The following is a 15200-nucleotide window of genomic DNA, read 5'->3' on the forward strand; positions in this document are numbered from 1 at the left end:
TAAGATTTTTAAAGTTTTCCCACAATAGGCCTTATATAAGCATATGTTTAATTTTGTGACCCTTGCGGAAGGGTCAAACTTGACTCTAGGGGCATAATTTGAACAAACTTGGTAGAGGACTATGAGATGTCACTACATACCAAATTTGGTAGCCCTAGGCCCAATGGTTATCAGGAAAGAAAGATTTTTAAAGTTTTTACAAAATAAGCCTTATATAAGCATATGTTCAATTTTGTGCCCTTGGGGTAGAGTCAAACTTGACCCTAGGGGCATAATTTGAAAAAACTTGGTAAAGGACTATAAGATGTCACTACATACCAAATTTGGTAGCCCTAGGCACAATGGATATGGACAAAAAGATTTTTAAAGTTTTCACAAAATAAGCACTTCATAAGCATATATTCAATTTTGTGACCCCCGGGGCAGTTTCAAATTTGACCCCAGGGGCATCATTTGAACAAACTAAGAAGAGAACTATTACATGTCACTACATACCAAATTTGTTAGCCTTATGCCATATGGTTATAACAATAAGATTTTTAAAGTTTTCACAAAAAAGGCCTTACAAAAGCAAATGTTTAATTTTGTGACCCTCGGGCAGGGTCAAACTGGACCCCAGGGGCATAATTTGAACAAACTTGGTAGGGGACCATAAGATGCCACTACATAAAAAATTTGGTAGCCCTAGGCCCAATGGTTATGGACGAGAAGATTTGTAAAGTTTTCACAAAATATACCCTATATAAGCATATCTTCAATTTTGTGACCCCCAGGGCAGGGTCAAATTTGACCCCAGGGGCATAATTTGAACAAATTTGGTAGATAACTATTAGATGTCTCTACATACCAAATTTAATAGCCCTAGGCCCAATGGTTATGGAAAAAACATTTTGAAAGTTTTCATAAAATAGGCCTTATATAAGCAAATTTTCAATTTTGTGACCCCCGGGGCAGGATCAAATTTGACCCCAGGGGCATAATTTGAACAAAATTTGACCCCAGGGGCATAATTTGAACAAATTTGAAAGAGGTTCACCCCAGGAACATTCCTGAGAAATTTCATCAGAACTGGACCAGTAGTTTAGGAGAAGATGTTTAAAGGAAAAGTTCACGCACGCAGGCACGGACAGACGCACACACGTACTACGGACACAGGACCATGACATAAGCCCCGCTGGCCTTTAACTCTATAAGTTTTACACATGACTGTGCCTTTAGCTGCAATCAAAATGAAATACATGACAAATCAAAGTATGCAAAAAAATTGTGGCAAGGAATAACATTTCTACCAGGAATATTGCGCGTGGTTAGTTGGACACGTATTTCAGGGTTGAAGACCAGCTCCAGGAAGATGCTGGCAACCAGTCGCTGGGTTTCCATGGAGCCATTCCTGGCAGCATGGGCCAGGTCAGACAGTCTGCAATAAAATATGAACATATGGACCAGGTCAGACTGTCTGCAATAATATATGAACATATGGGCCAGGTCAGACAGTCTGCTATAACATATGAACATATGGGCCAGGTCAGACAGTCTGCAATAACATATGAACATATGGGCCAGGTCAGACAGTCTGCAATAACATATGAACGTATGGGCCAGGTCAGACAGTCTGCAATAACATATGAACATAATGGGCCAGGTCAGACAGTCTGCTATAACATATAAACAAATGGGCAAGGTCAGACAGTCTGCAATAACATATGAACATAATGGGCCAGGTCAGACAGTCTGCAATAACATATGAACATATGGGCCAGGTCAGACAGTCTGCAATAACATATGAACATAATGGGCCAGGTCAGACAGTCTGCAATAACATATGAACATATGGGCCAGGTCAGACAGTCTGCAATAACATATGAACATATGGGCCAGGTCAGACAGTCTGCAATAAAATATGAACATATGGACCAGGTCAGACAGTCTGCAATAACATATGAACATATGGGCCAGGTCAGACACTCTGCTATAACATATGAACATATGGACCAGGTCAGACAGTCTGCAATAACATATGAACATATGGGCCAGGTCAGACAGTCTGCAATAACATATGAACATAATGGGCCAGGTCAGACAGTCTGCAATAACATATGAACATATGGGCCAGGTCAGACAGTCTGCAATAACAAATGAACATATGGGCCAGGTCAGACAGTCTGCAATAACATATGAACATATGGGTCAGGTCAGACAGTCTGCTATAACATATGAACATATGGACCAGGTCAGACAGTCTGCAATAACAAATGAACATATGGGCCACGTCAGACAGTCTGCAATAGTATATGAAGATATGGGCCAGGTCAGACAGTCTGCTATAACAAATGAACATATGGGCCACGTCAGACAGTCTGCAATAACAAATGAACATATGGGCCAGGTCAGACAGTCTGCTATAACATATGAACATATGGGCCAGGTCAGAAGGTCTGCTATAACAAATGAACATATGGGCCAGGTCAGACAGTCTGCAATAACAAATGAACATATGGGCCACGTCAGACAGTCTGCAATAACAAATGAACATATGGGCCACGTCAGACAGTCTGCAATAACATATGAAACATATGGGCCAGGTCAGACAGTCTGTAATAACATATGAACATATGGACCTGGTCAGACAGTCTGCAATAACATATGAACATATGGGCCAGGTCAGACAGTCTGCAATAACATATGAACATAATGGGCCAGGTCAGACAGTCTGCAATAACATATGTACATATGGGCCAGGTCAGACAGTCTGCAATAACATATGAACATATGGGCCAGGTCAGACAGTCTGCAATAACATATGAACATAATGGGCCAGGTAAGACAGTCTGCAATAACATATGAACATATGGGCCAGGTCAGACAGTCTGCAATAGCATATGAACATATGGGCCAGGTCAGACAGTCTGCAATAATATATGAACATATGGGCCATGTCAGACAGTCTGCTATAACATATGAACATAATATTTATGGGCCAGGTCAGACAGTCTGCAATGAAATATGAACATATGGGCTAGGTCAGACAGTCTGCAATAACATATGAACATAATGGGCCAGGTCAGACAGTCTGCAATAACATATGAACATAATGGGCCAGGTCAGACAGTCTGCAATAACAAATGAACATATGGGCCAGGTCAGACAGTCTGCAATAACATATGAACATATGGGCCAGGTCAGACAGTCTGCAATAACATATGAACATATGGACCTGGTCAGACAGTCTGCAATAACATATGAACATAATGGGCCAGGTCAGACAGTCTGCAATAACATATGAACATATGGACCAGGTCGACAGTCTGCAATAACATATGAACATAATGGGCCACGTCAGACAGTCTGCAATAACATATGAACATATGGACCTGGTCAGACAGTCTGCAATAACATATGAACATATGGGCCAGGTCAGACAGTCTGCAATAACATATGAACATATGGACCAGGTCAGACAGTCTGCAATAACATATGAACATAATGGGCCACGTCAGACAGTCTGCAATAACATATGAACATATGGACCTGGTCAGACAATCTGCAATGAAATATGAACATATGGGCCAGGTCAGACAGTCTGTAATAACATATGAACATATGGACCAGGTCAGACAGTCTGCAATAACATATGAACATAATGGGCCACGTCAGACAGTCTGCAATAACATATGAACATATGGACCTGGTCAGACAGTCTGCAATAACATATGAACATATGGGCCAGGTCAGACAGTCTGCAATAACATATGAACATATGGGCCAGGTCAGACAGTCTGCAATAACATATGAACATATGGGCCAGGTCAGACAGTCTGTAATAACATATGAACATTGTTCTGGGAAAACTAAGCTTAATGCATTTAAGTAAAGTGTCATCCCTGTTTAGCCTGTGCAGTCTGCACAAGCTAATCAGGGATGACACTTTACGCTTTTATGATATTTTTAGTTTAAATTAAGTATAATCTTAGTAAAAATTCAGTTAAGGCCGAAAGTGTCGTCCCTATCATCTTGGATGACACTTTAGGCACATGGATATAACTCCTTTCACAGAGCAGGGATTATATGTTAAAGTGCTTAAGTTACAAAAGCTTTGTCACAACCAAAACATCAGTCCACAGGTTAATTTTGTTGTTACCATAAAAATCACATTTTTTGTCTGACCAAAAAAATTAATAACATGCTTACTCCCCTTATGGTTAACTATCCTAACATTAAATTTAATCGACCTTAATTACTATTTGAGTTATTGCAGAATTCAGATGTGTGTTTTCACTTCTTTTGGTAACCATAGCAACCACAACTTTTTGTATGACAAAAACCTAAAATAATGTTAAAATATTCAACATATTTGCCATCTTTCCACTCTCTCAGTTTCATAAACAAACTTTAAGTACTTTAGTCACGGCAGGATCCATTTCTTAGTATTCAATTATTTCTGTAGCCAGCACAAGTGAGGTCTGGCTGAAAGAACTTGCATGCTTCCCACAAATCCAACTATACACAAACCAAGTTCTATCAAAAACAAGACTTTTGCCAAGCAAAATATGTCCCCTACAGGCTCCACCATTGTCAGATTATTATTTTATTATTTGTTGCCATAGCAACCAGAATTTTCGACATAAGAACAAAATGAAATGACGTGTATAGTGTCAATATTGCTATCTATCCATGTTTCAAGTTTCATGAAAAAATATTAAGAACTTTAAAAGTTATCGCAGGATCCAGAAAAGTGTGACAGACTCACGGACACACAGAGCGCAAACAATAAGTCCCCTCCGGTGAACCCGGTAGGGGACAATTAATACTCATGAGGCATTGCAAGAATCAGATTTTTTTCTGTAAGGTAAGCACACACATTTTTTGTCACACAACTTGGGATAATGTGAATACACCCACTATGGGGCTCTATCCACATAGCTGAATGAAACCTATAAGTTAAAGTACTTTTTAAGTTGTTGCAGGATCCAGATTTTAGTTTTTTGCCTATTTCTGCAATCAAAGCGACCACAATGTGTGTCTTACAAAACAAGAAACCCTCGGAGACGGGTGATGCTCCCCAAATTTTTTTTTTGTCACAATATTGCACTATATATTCAGATAAAAGGAAACGTCTTGAGGGGCATAACTTTGGACAAAATAATAAGATGGATGGTTTAGCAACTTCAAAATTTAAAAGGGCCATAACTCTCTAAATAAATCATCTAACCAGAACCCACAAATAACACGCGCATCTCCTCAAGGTAGTTAAGCTACCCATAAAGTTTCATTGAATTCCAGTCAGTAGTTAGGGAGAAATAGCCAGGACAAGAATTGCACTATATGTACAGTTTATAGAAAATTTCAAAGGGCCATAACTCTGTGAAAAATCATCCGACCATAACCGGCTGATAATATGCACATCTCCTCTTGGTAGTGAAGCTTCCCATAAAGTTTCATTGAATTCTCATAATAAGTTGCTGAGAAATAGGTCGGACAAGAATTGCACTATATGTACAACCCACAATTTCAAAGGGCCATAACTCTGTGAAAAATCATCCGACCAGAACCGGCTGATAATATGCACATCTCCTCTTGGTAGTGAAGCTTCCCATAAAGTTTCATTGAATTCCAGTCATTAGTTGCTGAGAAATAGCCCGGACAAGAATTGCACTATATGTACAATGGAAAATTTCAAAGGGCCATTACTCTGTGAAAAATCATCCGACGAAAACCGGCTGATAATATGCACATCTCCTCTTGGTAGTGAAGCTTCCCATAAAGATTCATTGAATTCCAGTCATTAGTTGCTGAGAAATAGCCCGGACAAGAATTGCACTATATGTACAGTTAATGGAAAATTTCAAAGGGCCATAACTCTGTGAAAAATCATCCGACCAGAACCCGCTGATAATATGCACATCTCTTGGTAGTGAAGCTTCCCATCAAGTTTCATTGAATTTGGGTCATTATTTTCTGAGAAATAGCCCGGACAAAAATTGTGCACGGACGGACACACGGACGGACAGACGAAGTGGCGCCTATAAATTTTGGGGGAGCATAAAAATGAAATAACATGCATATTTCGCATATGGTCCTTTATCCACATACCAAGTTTTATCAACCAAGCTTAACCCTTTCCCACTTAGAAGCAAAGTAAAAATGGCTATATGTAACTCACAGTCTGTTCAGGTTTAATGCTGTTTGCTGCTCATCAGCATCTCAGGGTTGGGAATGAAGCTTTTAAAACTTGAATCCAGTAAGAAAGGTCTTTACTTAAATTTAAATTTCTAAGGAGCTGCAAATGCAGAGACATTAATTATGGACAAAAACTCGTGTGTCCAAAAATTAAGTCATAAAAATTTATTTTTTTTGCCAAAAACAGGGTGTCAGAAAACTTAGAGTGTCCAAAAACATAGAGTAATAATTACGGTATGTTGGTAATTTGATGTCCATCTCATAGATGCAAAAGCTTTTAGGCGTTACTTGTTTGCAACCTATTAAAAACAATTTGTAAACCTTTTTAGGCCTTGTTGAAAAAATTACATGATTGCAGGGACTTTTTTGGTATTTTGAATTGTTTTAGCAGCTTGAGCCATGACTTGTTTTACGCAAATTCAAACCAAAATGTTTAACAATATTTCAACAAACATAATTGCAGTATTCTGCTATATTACCCATGATCCTCCACCATGGCGTGTCTGTTCTCGTCGCTCTGGCAGATAGTGTACAGCGCCCGTGTAGCCTCCTGCATGACCCTGGCACTCGGGGAATGCAGCAAAGCAGTAAGGTTCCTTACCCCACCCACCTCCACATAGTTGTCCTAGAAACACAGACAACACCTTTTGTTAACCCTTTACTGCTCAAATATGCTACCCCTCCCACCCCAACATAGTTGTCCTAGCATGACAGGGAAGAGCTTTTATTGACCCTTTATCACTTAAATACGTATTTTTATACATTTCAGTCCTTCAGAAAGTTAATTTAATTTAAGACCTTTCTTACTACATGTAGATGCAAGTTTCAAAGGCTTCATTTCCAACCCTTAGATACTGATGAGCAGCAAACAGCATAACACCTGAACAGACTGCAAGTAAGTTGCAAGCTTTTCTGATATGAAGGATATGAAATCATTGTCACCATTTGTGAAACATTTCATAATTATTAGGTTAATTGGAATTGAGAATCTGTCCAAAAATACATCATAATTGCAAATATGTTAATTAAGTGTCTGAAAACTGATTAACAAAAAGGAAATTACATCATATGAGACTCGTTCTTGCAAAACTGATCTTAAAGGGACCTTTTCATATTTTGGTAAATTGACAAATTAAAAAAAAAAATGTTTCAGATTCGCAAATTTTTATTGTATTTATGACATTTGTGAGGAAACAGTAATACTGAACATTTACCATGCTCTTAAATATAATTTATATGCATCTTTTGACCACTTAAAAACCTGAAAAATCTAAAGCAAGGTAATGCAAACTATTGATTAATTTTGAGAGAGCTGATGTCGATGTTATATTTTGTGACACTACAAAGATTGCTTAAAAAGTTTAAGATACAACAATCATAGGATGAGCACAGATGGCCAAGTGGTGTAAGCGTTTTACTCCAAGGGTCAGTGGTTTGAGCCCGGTTGAGGGTAACTTTTTTTTCTTTAATTTTATTATTGTCTTTCACTGGTGCTTTTTTGATCCAATGTTTACATTTCTCAATATAAAGCATTTAATGACAAACTTCAGTATCTGCCAAAATCTGTGAAATGTCACTTTAATTCATGAGCCCCTTATCAGGGGCCACACTTTCCACTTTTATTGAAGTCTCTTGTAAATAAAATCCAGTGAAGACATAAGAGTCATCCCAGATAAGCCTGTGCCAACTGTACAGGCTAATCTGTTTCGACACTTAACATGCATTCACTAAGCTCAGTCTTGCAAGAAAAAGGCAAATATAAATAATGTTGTACAATGTTTTATAACACTGGCCCTAGGCCTACCTGTATTGACTGTATGGTGATGAGTTCAGACAGTGCCTCGACTGCGTACTCCTGCGTTGCCTCATCATTGCACAGTGACATGGCTATCAGAACGTCCAGTCTGCAAAGGGGACAGAGAACAAGTATAAAACTTGATTATCTATTCTTCACATGACCAATGTGTAATAAGCACTGGTTTAGAACCCCCAGTGCTTAGCATTGACTGTTCCAAGGCAGTGACCCCAGCTTTATCCTTATATGTGTTTATGTTGTTTTGTAATGTGCTGTACTGTTTTGGCAATAGGTCACTTGCCATAACTAAAGGACCACGAACGTGTATATAATAGGAATGCAATACTGCTGGAGCAGCTGGAGTTTCACTCCTTTATATTAATAATATTAATTTAGAAATGTACAATCAGGTCACTCCACAAACTTATAATATTTTATATGAAAGCCATGCCCATGGTTGAGTTTAAAAATATATAATTTACTGCACAATAATGTTTTATTGCACATAAACAGTCCTGGTTATACCATATTTCCAGTTTGGTAGACTTAAACCCTTTCCCACTCAGTAGCAAAGTAAAAATGGCTATGTGCCAACAGCATAAAACCAGGAATAATGTGAGCAACTGGCAGTATATTCAAGTTTTAGGATGACATATGCCCTCTATAAAAGCTTTGATAGAAGTCATGAGCATTTTTTGAAACCTACCTAAACGCAGATTTCAAAACCTAAACGCGGACCCTAAGTTCAAGGTCAAGGTCACAGGGGTCCAAATTTGTGTGTGTATGGAAAGGCCTTGTCCATATACACATGCATACCAAATATGAAGGTTACATCTCAAGGGACATAGAAGTTATGAGCGTTTTTTGAAACCTAAACGCCAAGTGTGACAGACAGACGGACGGACAGACAGACAGACGGACGGACAGTGCGATCACTATATGCCCTCCTTCGGGGGCATAAAAAGGCCAAAAGTACAAGAGTATCAATCTATCTCTCTGCACAGGCCCTCAGCTAAAACAATTTGCCTTCACAATAATTGCTAGAGTCTTTCTATATTACGAGCCTTGTTCTGAGAAAACTGGGCTTAATGCATGTGCGTAAAGTGTCATCCCAGGTTCACACAGGCTAATCAGGGACGACACTTTCAGCCTAAACTTGATTTTTGGTAAGGATGGACTTCCTTGAAACTTAAAATACCATAAAAGCGAAAAGTGTCGTCCCTGAGTAGCCTGTGCAGATTGCACAGGCTAATCTGGGACGACACGTTATGCACATGCATTAAGCCCAGTTTTCCAAGATCGCAGCTCTTATTTTCACCAGCAGACTCTCATGCACCAATCTCTCTCTGAGTCAGACCTACCCTGCCTCGGCCACAATCCTGAATTTATTGTCATCCCCGGAGGCGGCCATTGTAGCGAGTTCATACGCCGCTGTCCTGCGGTCCTTCAGCTTGGAGCTACGTGCCAGCTTCATCACCTCTTCAATGTCACGTTCTTGCACGAGGTACTTCTCGATCACGTCTCCAATCTGAAGACAACACACAAACTCACTTGGTGTTTATTATATTTTTATAATTTGTGGATTTGGACTGGTTGCTAAAAACCATTAAATTATTAATTATTTAAGTTAATTTATATTAATTTATTATTAAATGTTTGAACTGAGATTTGAATTATTTTGTTTATTGATATGATTGGATACGTTGGAATTGCATGGTAAACTAGTATGCTGTATTTAAGATTTTTATTTTATAATAAATAAAGCAATTTTACAATTAAATCGATCTCAGTGGACAGGGACCATTATATAAATTGATGTTGTCATGGTTACCTCAATGCGGAGGTTGAAGAGTAGCATCGCCATGACAACGCTGGTAACCAGGAGGAGGAGTGCGTGCACACTGAAAATCACGCCAGTGTAGATGTTCTGACGTGAGCAGCCGTTCTCAAATGTCCAGCTGGGGCAGCCATCAGCCTGTGAGGGGGGAGGGGAATGACAGAGAATAGGATATTAATCCTTTGCCACTTAGATACGTATTTTCACGCATTTGTAGTCCCTTAGAAAGTTATATTAAATTTAAGACCTATTTTACTAGATTCAAGTTGTTAAGTTTTCATTTCCAAACTTTAGATACTGATGAGCAGCAAACAGCATAAAACCTGAACAGACTGCGAGTTACTCGCAGGCTGTTCTGGTTTTATGCTGTTTGCACACAGCCATTTTTACTTTGCTTCTAAGTGGGAAAGGGTTATTTTGTTTTTAAAATTTGTTAAATTATTCTGTAATGGATCCAATGTCATATAAGTAGGGTTATTGTCAGAGAATAAATGTCCTTCTGTTTAAACATTTTTTTGGCTGTTCATCATACTTATCAATCATAATACTCTTTTTTAAACTTTCTTCTTCATTATTAAATTAAAGTCTTGCTAAAAGAAACAAAAAATATATAACAACTATTTTGAATGTACTCAAAACCTTATGATTTCGCATCCTCCATTTCAAATAATTGTATCACGCGATTAATTAAAGTTACCCAAATGTTTATTTTTTTACAGTTTTTGTTCATCCAAACAATTCTGATATATAATTGTTCTATTGTTAACCTTCTCAATGATAAAAAAACACATTATAACTATTATAAATGGGTCACAATCTGGGAAAATGGGGCTTAATGCAATTAATGTAATTGCACCAGATAAGCATGTTCAGTGCACTCAAGCAATCAGAGACAACACTTTCCACCGTACTGGATTTTTGCTAAGACGAGACTTCTTTCAAACAAAATATACCAAAAAGCAGAAAGTGTTATCCCTGAATAAACCTGTGTGGACTGCACAGGCTAATCTGGGATTACACTTTACACAAGCAGTAAGCCTCATTATCCCAGACTGCGGCTACAATGAACACACGGGAAAATGTTCACTTACAACGATATCCTGCCACATGGGCAAATGTTCACTTACAACGATATGAACACATGGGCAAATGTTCACTTACAACGATATCCTGCCACATGGGCAAATGTTCACTTACAACGATATGAACACATGGGCAAATGTTCACTTACAACGATATCCTGCCACGCGCTCACAGAGAGGAAGATGGCAATCGCCATCACAGTCAGGCCCAAGACCCCAACTATTACACAGAACCAGAGACGCCTGAAAGGGAACCAGTCTGCGGTTGCTATGGTTACCAAAAATTAGCACTTTAAGTGATGAGCAACTACATAGAGGTAATAGCTGTTGACAGGATTTAATTATCAATCCCCACAGACGTCAGTGCCTGTGTCGCTAAGCGAATCCTTGATAATACGAAATGCAGTCCAGCCCTCTAATAATTGAGCTAACAATGCCAATTGAATATTGATTACATTTAAAACACAGAATGCCATAACTGAACACTCCAGATAGAGTGTGACTATAACTTGTGATAAGAATACTAACACAAATGTTTTTCTTCAAAAATAAATGCTTTGTGAACATATTTAAAGATTTATTTCTCTTGACTACAAATATTTTGACACTGAGAGAAATTGTCCTAAAATGCCAAATAAATATGTTCATCACAGTGGTAAACATATCAACTCTTTCAGTGCTGGAATCAAATTTTGGAGGCCTTTGCAAAAAGTTTGGATCCAGATGAGACGCCACAAAACGTGGCGACTCATCAGGATCCAAACTGTTTGCTATTCTGATAGTATTCTTTGAAAAAAATCAAAGAAAATGCTAATTTGAGAAATTCAGCAGACAACATTTTAGCAGACAACAAATTTCCCGGCATGCAAATGGTTAATGGACCATCATGTGGCCTACCTATGGAATGTGTTGCCGATGTATCCTCCTATCCTGGTATATCCAGGTATGAGGTACCACATGGGCAGCAGGTAACCTAGCAACCAAAACACCGAGTACCAGTAGCTGGACAGCACATACAGGAACAGGTACAGGCTGTGCATGTACATCAGTGTCTGAAAATATATAGGTACATCAGTGTCTGAAAATATATAGGTACAACAGTGTCTGAAAATATATAGGTACATCACTGTCTGAAAATATATAGGTACATCACTGTCTGAAAATATATAGGTACATCAGTGTCTGAAAATATATAGGTACATCAGTGTCTGAAAATATATAGGTACATAAGTGTCTGAAAATATATAGGTACATCAGTGTCTGAAAATATGTAGGTACATCAATGTCTGAAAATATATAGGTACATCAGTGTCTGAAAATATATAGGTACATCAGTGTCTGAAAATATATAGTTACATCAGTGTCTGTAAACATATAGGTACATCAGTGTCTGAAAATATATAGGTACATCAGTGTCTGAAAATATATAGGTACATCAGTGTCTGAAAATATATAGGTACATCAGTGTCTGAAAATATATCGGCACATCAGTGTCTGAAAACATATAGGTACATCAGTGTCTGAAAATATATAGGTACATCAGTGTCTGTAAACATATAGGTACATCAGTGTCTGAAAATATATAGGTACATCAGTGTCTGAAAATATATAGGTACATCAGTGTCTGTAAACATATAGGTACATCAGTGTCTGAAAATATATAGGTACATCAGTGTCTGAAAATATATAGTTACATCAGTGTCTGTAAACATATAGGTACATCAGTGTCTGAAAATATATAGGTACATCAGTGTCTGTAAACATATAGGTACATCAGTGTCTGAAAATATATAGGTACATGTGTCTGAAAATATATAGGTACATCAGTGTCTGTAAGCATATAGGTACATCAGTGTCTGAAAATATATAGGTACATCAGTGTCTGAAAATATATAGGTACATCAGTGTCTGTAAACATATAGGTACATCAGTGTCTGAAAATATATAGGTACATCAGTGTCTGAAAATATGTAGGTACATCAGTGTCTGTAAACATATAGGTACGTCAGTGTCTGAAAATATATAGGTACATCAGTGTCTGAAAATATATAGGTTCATCAGTGCCTGAAAATATATAGGTACATCAGTGTCTTAAAGTATATAGGTACATGGGTGTCTGAAAATATATGTACATCAGTGTCTGAAAGCATAGAGGTACATCAGTGTCTGAACATATATAGGTATTTAAGTGTCTGAAATTATATAGGTACATCAGTGTCTGAACATATATAGGTATTTTAGTGTCTGCAATTATATATGTATATCAGTATCTGTAAACATATAGGTACATCATCGTCTGAAAATATATAGGTACATCAGTGTCTGAAAATATATAGGTACATCAGTGTCTGAAAATATATAGGTACATCAGTGTCTGAAAATATATAGGTACATCAGTGTCTGAAAATATATAGGTACATCAGTGTCTGAAAATATATAGGTACATCAGTGTCTGAAAATATGTAGGTACATCACTGTCTGAAACAGCGATTTATTTTGCCCAAATTGGAAAAGTACTGGTACCAGCCCAATTGGGAAAAATATGCATGAAAACCCCTGAAATTGGGAAAAGTCCCATTGTGGAGTCTTTATATTGGGAAATTGTTGTATTTGATTGTTTGCTCCCAAATACTTAAATTGATAACTAAGTGTTGTCAAGCTGTCAATATTATATTTACTCAGGTTCAAGCCATAGAGCTGCAGAGTGAAACAAAATATAATTTATTTCATTATTTTTTATTTTTTTTTGGAAACCTTCAATTGGGATTATTTTTTACAGCAATTGGGAAATGTGTAGTTTTTTCCCAATTGGAAAAGTGCCATTTTTCGAACTTTATAAAGAAGGAAAAAACTCATTATGAAAATAAATTGATACATCAGTGTCTGAAAATATATAGACAAGTTAACGCGTGACGTCACACGCACCTGCAAAGTTTAGACTCCGCCCACTGGTTGGCAAAAAGAGGTGGAATTCATATAAGCGCATATAGAGAAGGTTGACATAATCATCATTTTTATTGATGATCATGAACTGTATCAAATATAATTTTACTAGTTAGGTCTGAATAAAACATAAGCATGCTTGGAAATTCATTTTTGGAACGATTATATTGTTGTTATTATTTGTTTTTACTAAAAACGAGCTCTGGAAAGGAACACTATCTACGAGCTTGGTATGTGGTTACCACAAAAATCTCTCTACTAATGCATATCTTCACGTCCATTTTAGATACAAAATTCTCAGAAATGGAAATTCTTTCAGAATAAATTAAATTTAATGAAAGAACACGGTATCCGGACAATCGCTCCTACGGACAATCGCTCCTACGCTAAATTTGACAGGGCGGACAGTCGCTCCTACGATGTTTTGACAGGGCGGACAGTCGCTCCTACATTATTTTGCCAACCCGGATGATCAAATGATAATGTGATTATAAATGCCATATAAATGTCATATCATAAATACAATTGAAATAAAGAACAACATTTCATCTATTCGGTTTTCATGTTTATTCCTTTCGCAAAATGGCACTTATTTCAATAAATTTAATGTAGGAACGAATGTTCCATGTTGAATTGGCTTACTTAACAAGTCGGTAATTTTAATTATCGGTTAATTATAGGTGTTAGCCTTTGATCGGCCTTTACTACGTTTTGCCGTGGAGTCAAAATAATGTAGGAGCGACTGTCCGGGTTGACAAAAGAATGTAGGAGCGATTGTCCGGGTTGGCAAAATAATGTAGGAGCGACTGTCCGCTCAGTCAAAACCTCGTAGGAGCGACTGTCTGCCCTGTCAAAACATTGAAGGAGCGACTGTCCGCCCTGTCAAATTTAGCGTAGGAGCGATGTCCATAGGAGTGATTATCCGGGATTCAAAGAACAAAAATAAGGATGAAAACAAACAACAAATAGATCGCTTTTTGTTTGCAACATATAGTAACTGCATGATATGAACCTTAATATATATCTGTACACACCTTGTTACACAAGAAATAAATTCTCTTGTTAAATCTACTTGTTTAATTGTTCACACCAATTTTGACACTATTTGTTTCAGCATTTTTAACCTGGTGTTTAATTGCACCTTTGTTCATCACAAGCATATTATCTTGTTATGATCGGAGACTGCCCAGACAATTACAAAAAAATCATGCGGGTGTCATAAGCATAGCGACCTATACTTGGGTCCCTGCATAGACCACATGTGGCAGACTTAATGATACCTCCATGTCATTTCTTGGCATATTGAGCAGTCATTTAAGCCAAATTTTAAAGTCAAACTATGTAACAGTTGCTTTAATAAATAATT

The 15200-nt window shown here is 37.6% G+C and overlaps 1 protein-coding gene across 1 annotated transcript in view; it reads right to left on the reverse strand.

The window, feature by feature from the left end:
* The window catches only part of LOC127832502 (uncharacterized), a 54064-nt gene that overhangs the window by 12534 nt on the left and 26330 nt on the right, over positions 1–15200 (reverse strand). Inside the window, exons 5-11 of the mRNA XM_052358005.1 lie at positions 11789–11943; positions 11041–11134; positions 9804–9947; positions 9334–9500; positions 7982–8081; positions 6657–6802; positions 1290–1417 (exon numbers count right to left, since the gene is read on the reverse strand). Of these exons, the coding sequence (XP_052213965.1) occupies positions 1290–1417; positions 6657–6802; positions 7982–8081; positions 9334–9500; positions 9804–9947; positions 11041–11134; positions 11789–11943 (934 nt within the window). The remainder of the gene's footprint in view (positions 1–1289; positions 1418–6656; positions 6803–7981; positions 8082–9333; positions 9501–9803; positions 9948–11040; positions 11135–11788; positions 11944–15200) is intronic.

Source organism: Dreissena polymorpha, chromosome 5, assembly GCF_020536995.1.
Source record: "Dreissena polymorpha isolate Duluth1 chromosome 5, UMN_Dpol_1.0, whole genome shotgun sequence".
In the NCBI taxonomy this organism is placed as follows: Eukaryota; Metazoa; Mollusca; class Bivalvia; order Myida; family Dreissenidae; genus Dreissena; species Dreissena polymorpha.